Raw genomic sequence first — 17,667 nt, 5'->3', positions numbered from 1 at the left:
CAGTGGGCTTTTGTTATAGGAGGTTTACCACTTACTCTGAGTTAACTTACCCAGGTTGTCACTAAACTACATACTTGGACTACCCCCCAGGACTTTGTTTCTGAGACCGGAGTTAGATGTTGTAAGTCCAAAGTTTACATGTGCTGCCCATATGCCATGTTTAACTGTTACTTTAATTAGTTAGTGTAGTTATGTAGTTATTACAGTTTCTGATTGCTTAAGCGTATTTTTTTGTATTTTGCAAAACTATACACAAATAAGAAAACCTTTCACCAAATCAGCAAAACATTGTAGTTCTCTTGCAAAAGTGAACACACCTTGCATAACTCTTCACACCTTTGTAAAAATTGTGTTTTCGTATCAAACAGTAAACACAAGCCATCATATTATAAGCACACAATATGCCAACTACACCCTGATGGTATGAATACAAAAGATATCTGGCTTTTGCTTTCTCTGTGCACAAGGTAGGCTATGTCAGTTTGAGGTCATATTTTGCCATAGGGCTGTAAACATACAGGGATCCAAACTTCAAGTATTGGTGTTTATTCACACTCCGACCACAAAATTTCATCTACATTGCATGCAATGTCCTCCAGTCCAAGGTACCGGGGAAAATATCTTTTGGAATGTCGTATCCAGGCCTGACACGATGACTGGTCAATATCCCCACATGCCTCCTCCACTGCCTGTAAAAGGGCTTTGCATTGATTGGGATGACGGTCGTAGACCTTCCAGTGCCAGGCAGAGAAGAGCTCTTCAATTGGATCCTAGAATGGAGAGTGTGAGGGGAGGTTGAGTACAATGAAGAGTGAGTGATCTGTAAACCAGTTGCGGACCAAAGTGAAACCAACATTTTGGCTCAAGTTGCTGAACCCGTTGACCAGCTTCCCTGAGGGTCATTCCATGGTTGATTACATGGTCCACTATTGCAGCTTTGATGTCATCAGTAATTCTATTCCTTCCTCTTCTTACCCTTCCTATTCCCCTTCTCTGGCTCCTCCTTGTTCTCTTCCTCTAACTTCACCTCCTTGTCCTTGTCGTCTCTCACTCTTGCTTCTTGAACTCCGCGTCCTCTTCTTCCTACTTCTTCACCTCCACGTCTTCTCTTCTTCCTAGGCCTCCTAATACTCACTCTTCCTGCTCCTTCCATTGTACTCCACATGGACAGCGTACCTGTGCCTTATTTACACTACTAAGGGTGATTACAAAGTGAACTAGTTATCTAAAACAGTTCTCATGGTGTGACAGTGTGCCAGATAGTATTTTGCTAGGATTGTGTTGGAAATTTGGAAATTGAGTCTAAGCCGTGAGTTGTATTTAAAGTTCCGCAAAAAGAGTGCTGTGCAGTGAATTGTACCTACAGTTTTGCAAAGTGTGTGTTACAAAATTTCATACTGAGTGCAAAGCAGTGTTTGTGCTTTCAGTTTTGCAAACTCAGTGAGTTGTTTTATTAATAGTTTTAGAAAAGAATCATGCTAGTGCCGCTTAAGCATTCAGAAAAAACTGTAAAAAGTGTTGGCCAGGCAAAAGCAAAAACATCATGAGCCCTGAGTAACTAATGTGGAATAGCCCTAAGGTCTAAGCATCAACATCATGAGCACTGAGTAACTAATGTGGAACAGCCCTAAGGTCTAAGCCAACACTACTCATTCATGGATTGATGTTATTTTTCCTTTGTAGACCGTAATTTGTGAGTCTTTAAGCCATTGGATCTGATTTGGCCAAGACCAAGGATGGGAATGAAATGATGAGAATCGTTGCTGTTTTCTGTCTGATTGGTCATTCTTCTGCATGGCGTCATACATGCTAACCCATTCATCAGTCACATTTAGGTTTGGGTCTGAGCAGCTCTTAATGTCCTATTGGTGATTTTATTGGTGAGCTTTGTTGCCAGACTACTCTTTTTTTTAAAAAAAGGGGGGTTCTTGGGGTTCTATAGAGCACTGGTAAGACATATGCAAACAAATGTATGCACATACCCAATGTGACACCAAGATTTTGAGAATTAAAGGGGATCTAGGATGCAAGGGTTTTTTTTTTGCTTTGATTTAGCTTAACTGAACAGCTTCATTAGAGTCATTAGAATGGTGGAATGTCTTTTTTCAGGTTGAATGGTGGCCGTCTCGCTTCCACCTACAGTAGCGCCTGAGGGCAGAAAAAACACCCTTGCAACATTGTGCTGGCGGGCCGTTGCACTGACCAACAGAAAGTCTCGCGATGATGCTCATGAAAAGGCACACTGACCGATTGAGTAGTGTTGCAAAATATACAGTACATGCTAAAGCTGTAGGGGAAGCTCTGCAGAGAAACCTGCCAGCGTAAAACAAGAAAACAGCAAAGAAACCGCCAAACCGGCCTAGTTTCTCTTTGACAAATCACTCATGACGTATTTGTTGTTATGGGTTTGTTGCCCCATTTTGCCATTGTTATAGAGCTACCATCTACCAAAGTAAGGTTTTCCAAGTCAACGTGTTTGTTTAGGATGTAGGACACTGATTCTTCGATTTCACCAGATTTTAAAAAATCCTCACTCAAGTTAATGCAACTTATTTTTTATTATTAAAAAAAACACATCACACCATAGGCCACACAAGTGCAGATAAGTGACACAGTCTCAAGTTTCTACAAATGTTCTATTGACGTCTTCCAGATGAAGATAATTTATCAATAATAAATATCCAAGATCTCACTGGGATATCTGCCCAGTCTGCCCAGAGACATTAAACGCACATCTTCATGTATGAAGTTCTTTGACAAGAAGTTACACTGCAGAGAGGCTTCATCTGTAACCCAGCGGCATTCAACACAGCAAGAACCTATGATTATTGATTCGGTCTGAATAACGCGATCAGAAAAAAACCCCACAGTTTCCCGTTTATCCATGATCTCCCCGCCTTCTATTCTATGACCATTCTTCTGACCATTCAAGTTTTAATGACGCGTTGAGATGGCTCAATTTAGTTTCACACACAAACAACCAGCTATAGATCCCAAACAAATATCAGTTCCGCAGCTTACTAGAGAAACAGGACACGTATGTGCATTGTCAGCGTACAGATGTGTACACGCAGACCATTTGCTACAGACATGGGGAAGCTACAGACTACAGACATGGGGAAGCTGTGGCCATCAGGTCTTTGTCCCCAGGTCTTTGTCCCCACTTCCCAGACCCCACTCAGTCAGTGTAATGTATCTCAGCCTGAAGCTCTCGAGTCACATAGCTCAGCAAGGCAGCAGTCACCTGCTGTTTCAAACTGGCATTTCCCATAACCACTGCCGTTAGCTGAGCCAGGTCTGTCCACTGAATACTGCCCAAGATGGACATCACATCTGCACAGAGTTTCTGCTGCTGGTCAGAGGTCATCTCCATGATGACCTGAGGAAGCGGTTTAAATTGTCCATTAGTCATCCAGCATCCCAGGAGCCCACCAACGGCACCGCCTGTACAGAGAGAGAAAGAGAGAGAGAGAGAGAGAGAGAGAGAGAGAGAGCGAGAGAGGCAGAAGAAGACCTGGTGAGGCGGCTGTGGGATGGCCCGAGTTGGGGAGTTGGAATTGTTTCACACAAACTTACGTCACAGACCACTTGGAGGTGCAAACGATATCCTTGAGCTCCTTATACTGTGTGATGCAAATGGCGTTAAAGTGTTTGTTTGCACCTCCAACAGGTTACCGCCCCAAAGGTCCACAAATGCCCGTATGTTTGTGTGAAAAAAATACTTTTGCACAACACATTCACCACACACTCAAACATCTGACCAATATGAGATGAGACATGGTCTTACATCAAAGTATCACTAACATAAAAGCATGCATAGATGTATTCTCATTAGTTCACCTAAAGCCTACTTTACACTGACAGACTTTGACAAGATTTGGGAAAGATTCTTGAAAGATTGTAGTCTTTTAACTCATGCCCCTCATTCAAACTTTACTCAAATGACTACAATCTTACAAGACTCTTTCCCAAATCTTGTTAAAGTCTGTGAGTGTAAGGTAGGCTTAAGAAAGGCTACTCACCTACAGCAATGCCAAGGGGACCTCCTATCAACCCCCCTGCAAAAGCAAGTCCTCCAGCAGCAGCTGCACCTTTCCCAGAGTGCTTCACTGCCGTTTTCATTTGTTGGTTAGCAGACAGTTCACAACACAGTCGCATAACATCATCCACCCGTTCCGTCATCCTAGAGATGTATCATAAATGTGTGTGTGTGTGTGTGTGTGTGTGTGTGTGTGTGTGTGTGTGTGTGTGTGTGTGTGTGTGTGTGTGTGTGTGTGTGTGTGTGTGTGTGTGTGTGTGTGTGTGTGTAAAGAAAGGTGAATTAGATGCACTTCTTCTTCCAATACAATTTGTGTAATATCGCCCCCTGGAGGCTATCATGGTGTTCTTCAGTTAACTAAAAATATACCATAATAATAATGACTGGACACGTCTTCATTGACCCCAAAGCATAGGCTACTTCAAATCAACATCTTACTCTCACTTCAGGATTCTCAATTATGTTTTCTTTGACATAATTGCGCATTGGCTTCAAACATAGTTGATCGTTGACTAGATTACTAGCAGTCAAACTAGTTGTTCCACTCAATAGCCAGTAGCCTACCAACGTTGGCACACAATTAATTTATTATGGGCTAAAGAAAATGAGAATTAGCATGATAAATTCACCTACCTTTCAGTGAAATAAATACTATTTGACTTTGGATTAAAGCTTTTACGTTTCTTCGGGTTTATCAATCGGAAACATTATCCCCTGTGTACCCTATGAATAAGGAACATCAGAAATCACCGCTTCTTGGTTCTTGTCCTGTCATGGTCGCAAAGCTTCATGGGACACATCTTCGCTCACTTCCTGTGTTGCTTTGTGGTGATGATGTTGCAAGATCAGCATCATTGTACATTATTTAACAGATAATTTGTAATATGCACAACAATTGTTGCAGTATTCATACCAAAGTTGCCTGAACACTGCAGATGCTGTATCGAATAATCTGCGACTATTTGCAATTTAAATCAGACCTCGACATTTATAGCCTCTATTTTCTACGTGCTTTGCTGTCTCTGTTTAGTGGTTTGGTAGCCCAGTTCATAGTTTGGTCAGAGCCCGTCATTCTCTGGTTTGGTATGTTTGGTTTATGTTTTGCATTTCTCTGGCACGTATGAGGGGGTGGGGCAGCATTGGCACAGGAGACCTGTCACGTGCTCTCAACCTTGTTGTGGTTTAGATCATTTACCCAGAGTACACCAGGAGCAAACAGACGGATATGGCGCAGCGATAGGGGCATCGCTGAACATCGAAGGGGATTTAATTCTGTGGAAGTTTCTGAAAAGGTGTCGGAATACTAAAATGCATGTGTGAAATGGTCTCACTATCGGAATCTTGGACGACTACGGCATCATTGATGAATAAAACGTGGCTGGGGTTAAGGAATACCTTCCATTGCATTCATAAACATTTCTTTAGGACTCACAACCCTTGAGTTGTCTGTGATACAGATAAACAGCAACTAATTCATTTTGTTCAACGCACGATAATATGGCTGGAAAAGTAACAAGGAGTAGCGATTTAGCGCTAGATGTTGGCAGACTTCAAGAGGAACATAAAAAGGTAAAAAGATTGCCTTTCAAGTGAACGGCACGTTAGCTAACCTGGTAACGTTAGCTAGCTATTCTGCAGCAACCAACGGAAACCTTCCACGCTGCACGCATCTCATGCCATGTGTGTCATATATCTTCTTGTCATTGAAGCTCGTATTTTGAATATGAAGTTGTTCAGTTTATGGTCTTCATCGACCATGTATGATAGACATGTGGTTATAATCACAGCTGAGTGAATCACTAGTTTGGAAAGGTTGTGGTTCTAGAAACTTCCTTATCACATGTTGCTCATGCTCACCAATGGACGCTGGAATTTTCTTAACCGAATATTCACTTTCACTTCAGTCTTTAGCTTCGCTTTAACGATAATGTAATCTTCGAGGCATCGATGGAAAAAGTCCGTGGGTCTGTCTGTGAAGTTTGCACAATAACCTTAATGGTTACCCCTCTGAAGAGAATGAAATGTTTCTCATTCATTGCGTGCATGGCAGAAGAACGAAGTGTGAACATAAGTTGTAGAGAACTCATACATTTGGTAGCCTATTCTATCATGTATCCTTAATGTTTGACATAAGGTATACGTTAACAACTAAGATCTGGACAGATGTATTTTCCAAGAATTTACTTATCTATCCTTAGACATTTCATGATCGTGTTGTTTTAATATACACTATCCATTGTAGATAACAAGTTCCTAGAGCAAAGTGCAACCGAAGCAACTCAAAGGTTCCACATGTAGGTCAATTTGTGCAACTGCCACGCTTTTCTCCCGTCTCCTCCCTCTGGTCACTATAGCCAGGAAGTGCATGGTAGTTAGTAAGTGAATAATCTGTCACTGTTTCAACAACAGGTGGTGACAGGATATGAGAGCCAGATTGAACACTGGTAAGTGACAAACCAAATGGCTGCGTTGCTTTGCATCGAGAACATATTTCTGAAGGGAAAAAAAATAAGGATTGATTATGTACTGTAGCAGCTGAAAGGACTCGTTCATTATAAGGTGGTGGATTGGTGTCATGAGAATTTGTATATGCAATGATTCAATTTACTCCTCTCTTTCACTCAGGCAAAAAGTGGTTAAGGACTATGATTCTCTTCAGGAACGCCTCCAAACCCTCCCCGACCAGCTGTCGTACGACATCACGGTATGTGGAGCATCAGGTCCACTAGGACAGCACTGAGGGTTGTCTGGGACGAGGAGCTGATCTCTGGGGGCAATCACTATTAAGAGCGTTCGTTGAAACCCACGTTTTATCTGACTACGTTGTGCTGATGTACTGCCTATCATGCGCTCACCCAAATGACCCCCGCCCCTCCTTATGCTCCCAGAGAGCTGTTTCCCATCTTGCAGGCTAGTGCTTCGTAATGTCACATAAGCTTGTTTGTGTCATGATTGAGCAAACAGTGAGATCAGGTATGGGTTGAAAAACAGAGCACAGAACACATACGTTTGCAAATAGGAAAGAATGTCTTTCCGTCATCCACATACCTTTGTGTTTGCTTCCGCTGCAGCCACTAAAAGACAATACTTCCTTCATCTCACCAACACTGCAGCCACTAAAAGACAATACTTCCCTCATCTGACCAACACTGCACCAGAGAGGGTTAAAGCGGAGCGAGAGGCGCAAACGTTCAAACATTTCCGCGTTCTGTCTTCGCAAAGGGGAGGGGGGCGAAATCCCCCTTTAAGCAGACTTAGAAAGTGACGTTACATTCTAACTGAACTGCTTGCCAATCCGACAGAGATCGATATCCCACTATGACGACTTTGCGACACGCCTCTTTAAGCAGACAAGAACTGTTTGAATTTTGCTTCCATAGAGATGCATTATGTTGCTCTATCTTGTCAGTAATGAAGGATCTTCCATAGAGATGCATTATGTTGCTCTATCTTGTCAGTAATGAAGGATCTTTGACTGCACAGTGTCTTGTCTGCCTTCATGTTTAACCCCCATCCTCGTTTTCCCTCCGTCTCCACACACAGGTACCGTTTGGGCCTTTGGCCTTCATGCCAGGAAAGCTGGTTCACACTAATGAGGTCACTGTTCTGTTGGGTGACAACTGGTTTGCCAAGTGCTCTGCCAAGCAAGCTCAGGACCTAGTGGAACACAGAAAGAAACGTGAGTTTCGGTCTGCACCCTACTCATGCATGCTGTGGTCTAGGAGCAGATAGACCTAACTTCTAGAAGCCACCTTAACATTTAACAAGGGCAAGGATCAATAGTCAAGTATTGCTTTTAGCAATCCTTTTAGATGCGCTGGAAAGGACTCTTGGAAGAATGAATGTATTCAAATCTTCTGTTTATATGCTACTGTTCAGTTCATCAGTATGTATTTGATGCTGACGCTTAAGGGAACATGCCACCGTTTTATGAAATTGGGTTATTCACAGCATCCCATAAAGTTAGATAAGTGAGCAAAAGCATGTTTGTCTCTGTGCATGTATTGTCTTAGTCCGGCAGTGCCCCTGCTAGCTGAGTTTAGCACAGTGAATGGAATCTCCCGTTGCTGGATAGCATGTTGTGAGTGAAATGAGCCAAAAGTGCAATGCATGTATGGAGACAAAAATGTTTTTGGTCACTTACCACATATTAGTTTTCCTGTGGTATTCGTATTTTTTTTTTTTGACGCTGTTTTTTATTTTATTGCCTCAGTATGTGAAGATTCTGTTATGATTATGTTTGTTTTGGTATGTTTTATCACCCCTCCGAAGTGCGGTCTTAGCAACATGGATGTTTCTGAAATGCCAAAGGTCATGGGGGGTTGGGGAAGGTCAGCTGTGTGACGTGTCAAACATGCCACGCCTCTGAAACGAGACACTCGTGAATACTGTAGAATACAGGAGGTGTCAGTAGGCCCATGTGTGTTGTGTAAATCAAACCCGTGTCGGCCGCCTCAAAACAAATCTGTCCCAGTAGTGTAGTTGTGGAGGTGTAGTGGTGGTCAGATATGCATGGACAGAGCTCTGAAGATCACTAGTTAGTGCAGCGTTTGCGGTTATTACGGATGACCTTTGTATGTCCATCATGATTTTGCCCACAGAGTGATATTCATAGCAAGGTTTAGATCGAGCCTCTAATTCTGACTTTGGTTTTGCACCTTTAGCACACAAATGAAACACTGGCCCTTCTGAGCCTTCAGGCTGTTCAGGCTGTTTTGTTTTATTAGCCTTTGGCTAATAATCTGTTGTATTAGCGTTTGGACTGCATGATTCTGTGTTGTGTAAAGTGCATTGCTATTGTTGAACTGAACACTTTTCACCAAATGTGGTTTGTTTCCAATCATTTCTTTTTCCCCCTCTTCGTGTTTCTTGACAGATGTGAATCATACGCTTGATGACTTGCACAAAACGGTTAAGAACTTTGAAAACCGACAACGCTTCACTAAAGATCTGGAGAAGCTTTCAGGGGTAGGGTTTTTCAACTTTATTCAAGCCACAAAGGTCTATAGAGACAACACAGTACTCACACCCACACCCACACACACACACACACACACACACACACACACACACACACACACATTTATTTCATCTTTATTGAAGCCACAAAGCAGATGAGGCATCATGTATAAAACACATACAGACTTCGGGTCCAATGTTTCCAAAAGCAAGATGTACACCTTGAGTCACTTTAAGAAACATCAGCTACGGACACAATAATCATATTCTTAGACCCTGTCAGTCTGCACAGGAATCGATTTTTACGTATGTAACCGCGGTTCTATGAATTTTGGAGGACGGTAGAAATTAAATAGAACTATAGATAAAATGTCTTCAAAAATGGGCACATTGTTAGACACAAACATTTCACCGGCAGTACTCCACCTGGGAATTGTAGGTCTTGTCTCAACGTTTAACTCCCTTAAAACTTCTCTGACCTGAAACCTTACTATTATTGTCATGTAGAAATGGCAATCTCAGTCAGTTGAGTACATTCTAACCCATTTATTTATTGCTAATGCCCAAAAGTAAAGGTATGGACCTAGTAATGGCGTTCTTGCTAGTAACATCGTTGTCAGACTCCCACACATTTGGACAGCCAAACTAGGTAGTGTTACATTCTAGACTTTTGGACGTGTCAACGTCTCTTTCTTTAGACAAAAGAGTGGATAGGAGCAGAAAAGTGACTGGTTCATAGTGCTGTCATAGACCGTATATTTACTGTCTGGTAACATAGTGCCAGAGCTCACTGTGGTTCATTCTGTTTGTGCAGGGTAAAGGGGACTATGTGGACATCAGAGAGGAGGTGGTGAACGAGGAAACATTGACCAAAGGTAACTTCTCTTTATGTGTATGTAGTGTTGCTCTGTTGCTTACTGCCTTATGTCTTTGAAGAGTAGTAGGCCAGAAAGGTATACTACAAAGCAAAGTTACAGTCATTCCCTGTGTATTAGCCGCAGGACAGTGTGTACTTCTGTTTCAATACAGATGTAGATGGGAACAAGAGCTAAACACACCATGCTCAATATAACTGATACAAACATGTGACTTAACTTGTCAAACATGCTTCCTTGTGCTTTTTAAATGGGCTGTTAATACATGGAATGTGTTCATTTTAATGAGTTTGTTATGAAAGGGAGCGCATTATATGAGCATAATGAAAGGGAGAGCATTATATTACGTTTTAGTGTTGTTGTTTTTCTCTTTTGTTTATTTTTTTTGCCCTCCAAGGGAGTTATCAGCAGGCCTGAGAAGCAGGAAGTTGTGAACTGTGGATAACCATTTGATCTGGAAAGTGTCATGGGTTTGTGCTCACACGCTCTTGTCTCTTCAGGGAAGCGACGTGTGGCCCACAAGCCGCACTCCAAGCCCAAGATCGAGCATGTGTTGACCCTGGAGGAGGAAGAGGAGGAGGAGGAGGAGGAGGTGGAGGTGGAGGACTTGGTGGGAGTAGGAGGATATGAAAGTGGAGACGGCAGAAAGGGCATTCTGTCCGAAGAGGAGCTCCTGGCTCGGCTGGATGCATTAGAGGCTCAGGAAGAGCAACAAGACGAACGCGACCGGTAGGACACACCACACACACACACACACACACACACACACACACACACACACACACACACACACACACACACACACACACACACACACGTACGGGGTGAAGCCTCTCACTGTAATGCCACGGTCCCACAAGTAACACAAGTAAGAGCAATGGGCATCCTAGCACGTGGTTACAGGTTACAGAACCACATGAAGTGGCCAGTCATGATGCAGGTCACAGAACCACATAAAGTGGCCAGTCATGATGCAGGTTACAGAACCACATAAAGTGGCCAGTCATGATGCAGGTTACAGAACCACATAAAGTGGCCAGTCATGATACAGGTTACAGAACCACATAAAGTGGCCAGTCATGATACAGGTTACAGAACCACATAAAGTGGCCAGTCATAATACAGGTTACAGAACCACATAAAGTGGCCAGTCATGATACAGGTTACAGAACCACATGAAGTGGCCAGTCATCATGATACAGGTTACAGAACCACATGAAGTGGCCAGTCATGATAGCAACGTTTGTCATGCAGCCTTCGATCCTGTTGGTAGTTGCAGTGTCACCTCGCTCAGTTTTGCATAAAGATAAACGCTCTAGCCGATTGTCATAAATGCAGTGACCACTTCTCTCTTGCTGCTGTAGACGGCCACCTCTTGTTAGAGATCAGTGGGAGCTGGTCATCTTGTGTGTCCCAGGCTTTTGTCCTCAGCGCTTAACCCTCACACTCTGTGCTGCTGCACCACTGCACACAGACTACACACACACACTCCCCTTTAAGGCATGACTAAAGCATCAAAGATGGCTACAATTCTCCACTGAGCAGTTTATGTATCTCACTGCCAGTGGAAGTAGGTTTATGAGTTGACTCTGAAAAGAATCAAAGCATGTTGGTCCGACCCACAGCGTTTATCTTATCTTATGCCAAAGGCCTAATCCTTCGTCTAGGACATGCAGAGACTTGTCTCGTTGTGAAGCGGCCTCTGCCTTTTGAATGTCTCCGTGCAGGCTGTGTGACAGTACGGACACTAACGGGGAGGACACCTCGTCTTCCTCCGAGGAGGAGAAGGAGAGGGAGGGCTCAGGCGAGACCAACGGCAGCCCTACAGACGACCACACGACCACCTACACGAACGGCAGCCCTACGGAAGATCGCACGACCACCTACACACACAACAGGCTGGTCAACGGAGGCCTGCACACACACCCCGAGGAAGATGAGGAGGAGGATGAGGACGATGAGGGAGAGGAAGACCCCAACGCTCTCCCCACCATCTACTTTTGTCACACCGTGGAACCCAAGAAGGTCAGGAGCTAGTTCACTGTGTTCAGAGATTTGTTCTAACAGGGCAGAAGCGTTACACTGAGAACAAGGAACCCAAGAAGGTCAGGAGCTAGTTCACTGTGTTCAGAGATTTGTTCTAACAGGGCAGAACCGTTACACTGAGAACAAGGAACCCAAGAAGGTCAGGAGCTAATTCACTGTGTTCCGAGATTTGTTCTAACAGGGCAGAACCGTTACACTGAGAACAAGGAACCCAAGAAGGTCAGGAGCTAGTTCACCGTGTTCCGGAGATTTGTTCTAACAGGGCAGAACCGTTACACTCAGAACAAGGAGGAGCTTGTGGTTTACAATAACTAGATTTCAGTCGTTGGGATGAAGCTCTCAATTTTAATCCTAAATACACAAATCTACTCGATGAGATCAGTGGGGGGAGGGGCGTGCCAGTGCTGAAGTCGTGGATTACATTACAGCCTTGTGAGGGAATAGATCAACACATGGGATTCTGGGTCTTTTCTGTAGTTCTGTAGAGTCATGTGTTGTCTTCCTAATCCCGAGCAGAGCTCTAACCTTGTGCTGTAATCCCAAGCAGAGCTCTAACCTTGTGCTGTTGTGCCGTCTCTTCCTAATCCCAAGCAGTGCTCTAACCTTGTGCTGTAATCCCGAGCAGTGCTCTAACCTTGTGCTGTAATCCCGAGCAGTGCTCTAACCTTGTGCTGTAATCCCGAGCAGTGCTCTAACCTTGTGCTGTTGTGTCGTTGCTCTCGGCCAGGTGCGGATCAACACGGGGAAGAACACGATGCTGAAGTTCAGCGAGCGGAAGGAGCAGAAGGAGCAGGCCAAGAAGAAGAAGAAGAACGGCAAAGCCAACAACCGCACGCGGCACGAGCAGCACAAGATCACCTCACCTGCCGACATTTACAGGTAATCCACAAGATCACCTCACCTGCCCACATTTACAACTAACCCACAAGATCACCTGCCGACATTTACAGGTAATCCACAAGATCACCTCACCTGCCCACTTTTACAACTAACCCACAAGATCACCTGCCCACATTTACAGGTAACACACAAGATCACCTCACCTGCCCACATTTACAGGTCACCCAGCACACTAACCTGCAGGGTCTTGTGGCCTCCTACTGTCGTCTGAAATACATTTTATGGTCTCGGACACTCTAAATCTCCTGAAGAGACTTGCAGACTGGTGCTAGTTGTCTTGTCATTGGGTTCTCTTGAGTGACTCATTGTATTGCTCTGTAGGATGCTGTCTGATGTGTCGCTTGTTGAACCTTTTTGAATTGTCATGGCACCAATCCTATCCATGTTAGGTCATCTTGTCTATCCCTGGGCTTAGCCCAATGATCTTGTGCGTTGGCAGCAGCTATGAAACTGAAAGCTAGAATTGTTGCAAGGGCTGGCAATGTTGATGCTTGTGGTCACACGTGGCTTAGTCGAGCTTTGCATGGATGTGGAGAGTATTATAACAAAGAGCTATGACACCTTACGCCTACCTTACACTGACAAGATTTGGGAAAGATTCTTGAAAGATTGTAGTCTTTTGAGTAAAGCTTGAATGAGGGGCATTAGTTAAAAGACTACAATCTTTCAAGAATCTTTCCCAAATCTTCTCAGTGTAACATAGGCTTTAGCTGCAACACTGGTGACTGAACAGTGTTCAAAAGTAGAAGTATGGCTCATTCACTTCCCATTTTGTGTTGATTTAGATATGGTAGAATATTAGTGGCATTCATGTGTTATTTACAGGCCAAATGTAATGTGTGTGATTCTGCTTACAAATTCTAGTCTGCTAGTCTAGTATGTCTGTTAACTTATCTGTGTGTGTGTGTGTGTGTGTGTGTGTGTGTGTCCAACCTCAGGTTGTTTGTGGACGTGGTGAACGGCGAGTTGATCCCACGCAAGTCCATCCTGAAGTCCCGTAGCCGCGAGAACAGCGTATGCAGCGACACTAGCGAGAGCAGCGCGGCCGATTTCGAGGAGCGGCGGTCAGCACTCGGCCGCACGCTCAGCCACGACGACACCACGCACAGCGACACCAGCGACTGCGTCACCGAGGAGGACAGCCCCCCCGGCATCCCACTGCACCCTGGGAGCCGCTTCGAGGTACGAGGGCAGAGGGCGGGGCTTACCGTGGTGCCGCAGAGACATCAGAGCGATGGCAGATGAGGTGGCAAATGATCAGGCAAATAGTCTTCCTCTAGAAGACGGCACATTTGACCTTTTTTAGGATGGGCTAAAATCAAGAATGGAGCTCGCTCTCAAATCCATCTTCAAAAACCGAGTATTAACATCAAAAAGTGTTTTTTGGCTCACCAGACTATAAAAGAGGTGGCAAATGATTAGGCAAATAGTCTTCCTCTATAACACGGCACATTTGACCTTTTTTAGGATGGGCTAAAATCAAGAATGGAGACCTAAAGTGCAAGCGCAAACGTTTTGGGGGACCCCCATCCCTTGCACTGAGGATGGGGTTACCCCAAACGTTTTACAGGCGCAGATCCTCTCCTTGACATTTTTTGTTAGGATGGTGACACTTCAAAGACCTTTTTAAGAATACATTTTCTTCCCTTCCCTGTAACGTTATTTGTTAGGATGGTAAAATCAAGAATGGAGCTCGCTCTCAAAAAGTATCTTCAAAAACCGAGTATTAACATCAATATTTTGGCTCACCAGACTATAAAAAAGACCTAAAGTGCAAGTGCAAACGTTTTGGGGGACCCCCATCCTTGACATTATCTTGAAATGCTGTGCACTGTATGCCTCAGAGTCCCATAGCGTGTCTCTAAATGCAGCTGCTGTTGCAGGGAGTGGTTGCTCATGTCGGTGTCCTGTGTGGTTGCTCATGTCTGTGTCCTGTGTGGTTGTGTTTGCAGGCCTTCTCGGGCACCGTGGTGGAGAAAGACCCGCTGCCCTCCTCCATGCCCTCCTCCATGCCCCACCTGAGCATGGCCTCGCCCGCGTTGCCCACCATCCTGGAGCGCAAGTCGGAGGAGCAGTGCTCAGACACCCCTCAGGAGCCCCCCAAGAGGGTGTCCAAATTCAAAGCTGCCCGGCTGCAGCAGAAATGAGAAGACACACACACACACACACACACACACACACACACACACACACACTCCAAAACAGTCACATACACATACACCACCTTTTTTCTTTCTGCAGCCTTCAGCTCCATGCCCCTGTACTCTAGAGACCAGTCTCTTATGTCATCATCCACCCCATGAAGGCCCTTTTTCCACTTAGCCTTGCCGGCCCTCCCAGGCCGTGTGAGCGGCCTTGTTTGCCTTTCAGCAGCTCTTTCTAGATGCTTCCACTCATCCTGATGATCAGCTCAACCTATGGCCTTGCTGTGAGAGAGAGAGCAATAACGAGGCGAGACGATGGCTTCCGTCAGACAGAACCCCCATCAGATCCCAACCCTCTGTGTGTGCTTCATCACCCTCGTCTCCATGGCTGTTCCTATACTCATCCTCACACTAGAACACTAGAACGCTAGAACGGCGTGATGCATTTCTGCTCAGTTGTCCCATGTGCAGGCAGTTAGAGGAGGCTTCGCTGAAGTAGCTCTGTTTCTGGCTGTAGTGGGATGTAGGGTTCTCATGTGAAGCTCACTGAGGAGGCTGGGCTGATCGACTGACTCCTCACCAGCGTCAGCAGTCTCAGAGGGCCTCTGTATGTGTGAGTGGGCACTGCTAAGAGACTGCAATGGCCCTCCTACTCCCCCACCCCTCAATTCCTCTGCTCACAGCTTTTGTAGGCCTGTTTTGTAGAAGACCGTAGTTTTGTACACTCTCACACACACACACACACACTCAAAGCTGACATTCTTCCACGGATGTGGAGATGTTCTGTATCATATTGATGTTTTATTAGCTAGTAGGTAGATCATGCTCTTCTCGCAGCTTCTGTGCTGATGTCTGACATATGCAATGTGCTGCTGTCGCCTTGCTGCTACGCCTCCCTGCCTTCTCCGCCCCCCCTGTATCTTACCCTACTGCCCCTCACAGCTGTAGTAGAGATGCAGCTGGGTTTTGTATAAGTACTTATTTTGCGCCCCAAAGTCCTGAAGCAGTTTATTAACAATAGTAGCCAGAGGCCGATTATCACTTGGCCAAGCCACGGGATTTGTTATTAACACAAGGTTTGTTATAGGAGAATCACAAGGTTTGTTATTGTTTTGTTTGTGGTTGTGGTTTTCTTTTGTATCCTATACTGCATTTCTGCTGATTGATAAGACAGTGGCTTCAATACCAAACAGCCTCTTTGCACCCTTCTCTGCTCTCTCCTAGTCTTTTTACTGTTTTGAATGTAGTGGACACCAACTCTGTTATGACTGAAAAAAAGTGTTGCTGTGAACTGGAGAAGGACAGAAAATAAATCGTTTTTGCTGAGAAGATTTGATTGTTGTCATTGAAAACAAAGCTACATGTGCACCTCAGCTGTTGTTGTGTCCTGCGGTTAAGATGTATCGTTACTCTTGCATGGAAATGTCTCATGGGATTAGCAACAATTGGATGCTAAGCAACAACTCTAAAACTGGCGGATTTAATGTGATGCCATGGGTTTGTAGTTGATCAGTACATTAAGGATTCTTTTGTTCACTTGATCGCATACTGTGAATCGTGAGTAACTAAGTAGGTGAAATTGAGTAACTAAGCCATTTTCAGTGCTGGAAACGGAGTTGGTCAAAGCAATTTGCTGTGCTGTTAAGGGAAGCAGAGGCTCAGAAACTCTTGACTGCTATACTGTTATGCGGAACCCATTTTTTTTTTTTTTTTTTAATTCTGTAATTCGTTAATTCCGTGTCCTTATCTTTAAGGACTTGAACAATTGTGGAGGAAAACAACAGTATGGTGAGTAAAACACAAGGGTAAAAGATTAGTATGGTGAGTAAAACACAAGGGTAAAAGAATAGTATGGTAAGTAAAACAAGACACATGGGTAAAAGTCGTACCCACATTTTCTTGGTATTCTTTTTCAAGTCTTAAGGCATTATTTGTTTTTTTGCCTCTTGGGTGACTCGTCTCAACCTTTCCCCTTTGTTAACCCTTAGATGCATAGGCTACCAATACCTACACTCTTCCATGAGTGGGGTCAAAAATGACCCCAATTAGAATGCATGCGTTTCTTGCTGTAAACTCAAATAATGTCTCTCATTTTGGTTAAAGATGATGATTTTTATTATATATTTGTCTAAAATGTTTTTATTTCATGTTGGACATATTGATGCATCACTTTTTATTAACATTTTATTACAAAACAGCTTTTAGATAGGCAAAAAAGGTAAACATCCTAAAATCATCTCAACATAGGTGAATAGGGTAAAATTTTTAACTTAGAGATATCTTCATGAAACTTTACCAGTTGAATACTCACATAAATAGGAGAACAAAACGTATTGCAAGTTTTCTGTATTTAGGTTTAAATATGCTAATTAGGTCATGCCTAATTAAATATGCGCTAATTTGCATATATGTTTTGATGCGAAGAATCTGACCATTGGAAAAAGCTAGGTTGAAAATATTTTTTTTGTAGTGTTAATATATCAAATAAAAAAACATTTACAGAGGTGATTATGAATATCTTCCTTTGTTATCCAGTAAATCAGAAGGTACTGCCAATTGGCTTAAAAAAATTGATTTTTGCCCTATTTTTAGGCATAAAAAGGTCATACAAATCAGGCCAAGAACGCTATATCAACAAATCCCTCTGTAAATATCGCTTGGTGAATTCTGCTTCACAATTATAGGAAGAGCGGACATCGAAGGA

General features: G+C 43.9%; 2 protein-coding genes across 2 annotated transcripts; one reads left to right on the top strand and one right to left on the bottom strand.

Annotated features, from left to right (window-relative positions):
* Positions 1-2,545: 2,545 nt before the first annotated feature.
* zgc:112052 (protein C19orf12 homolog) lies at positions 2,546-5,088 on the bottom strand. Its single transcript, XM_062546844.1, has 3 exons — positions 4,673-5,088; positions 4,023-4,183; positions 2,546-3,444 (listed from the first exon to the last, which is right to left on the bottom strand). Exons 2-3 carry the CDS (start codon positions 4,180-4,182, stop codon positions 3,179-3,181), a joined length of 426 nt encoding a protein of 141 aa, XP_062402828.1. The 5' UTR covers position 4,183; positions 4,673-5,088; the 3' UTR covers positions 2,546-3,178.
* Positions 5,089-5,250: 162 nt separating this feature from the next.
* uri1 (URI1 prefoldin like chaperone) lies at positions 5,251-16,292 on the top strand. The gene is made up of 11 exons (XM_062546843.1): positions 5,251-5,608; positions 6,449-6,483; positions 6,665-6,743; positions 7,583-7,718; positions 8,916-9,007; positions 9,813-9,873; positions 10,374-10,602; positions 11,601-11,898; positions 12,647-12,798; positions 13,758-14,001; positions 14,772-16,292. The coding sequence occupies exons 1-11, from the start codon at positions 5,537-5,539 to the stop codon at positions 14,964-14,966; spliced, it is 1,593 nt and encodes a 530-aa protein (XP_062402827.1). The 5' UTR covers positions 5,251-5,536; the 3' UTR covers positions 14,967-16,292.
* Positions 16,293-17,667: the final 1,375 nt, after the last annotated feature.

This window comes from Sardina pilchardus, chromosome 10 (assembly GCF_963854185.1).
Source record: "Sardina pilchardus chromosome 10, fSarPil1.1, whole genome shotgun sequence".
Lineage (NCBI taxonomy): Eukaryota > Metazoa > Chordata > Actinopteri > Clupeiformes > Clupeidae > Sardina > Sardina pilchardus.
Note: the sequence above shows the minus strand (reverse complement) of the source record. Positions and strands in the feature narration are given on the sequence as shown.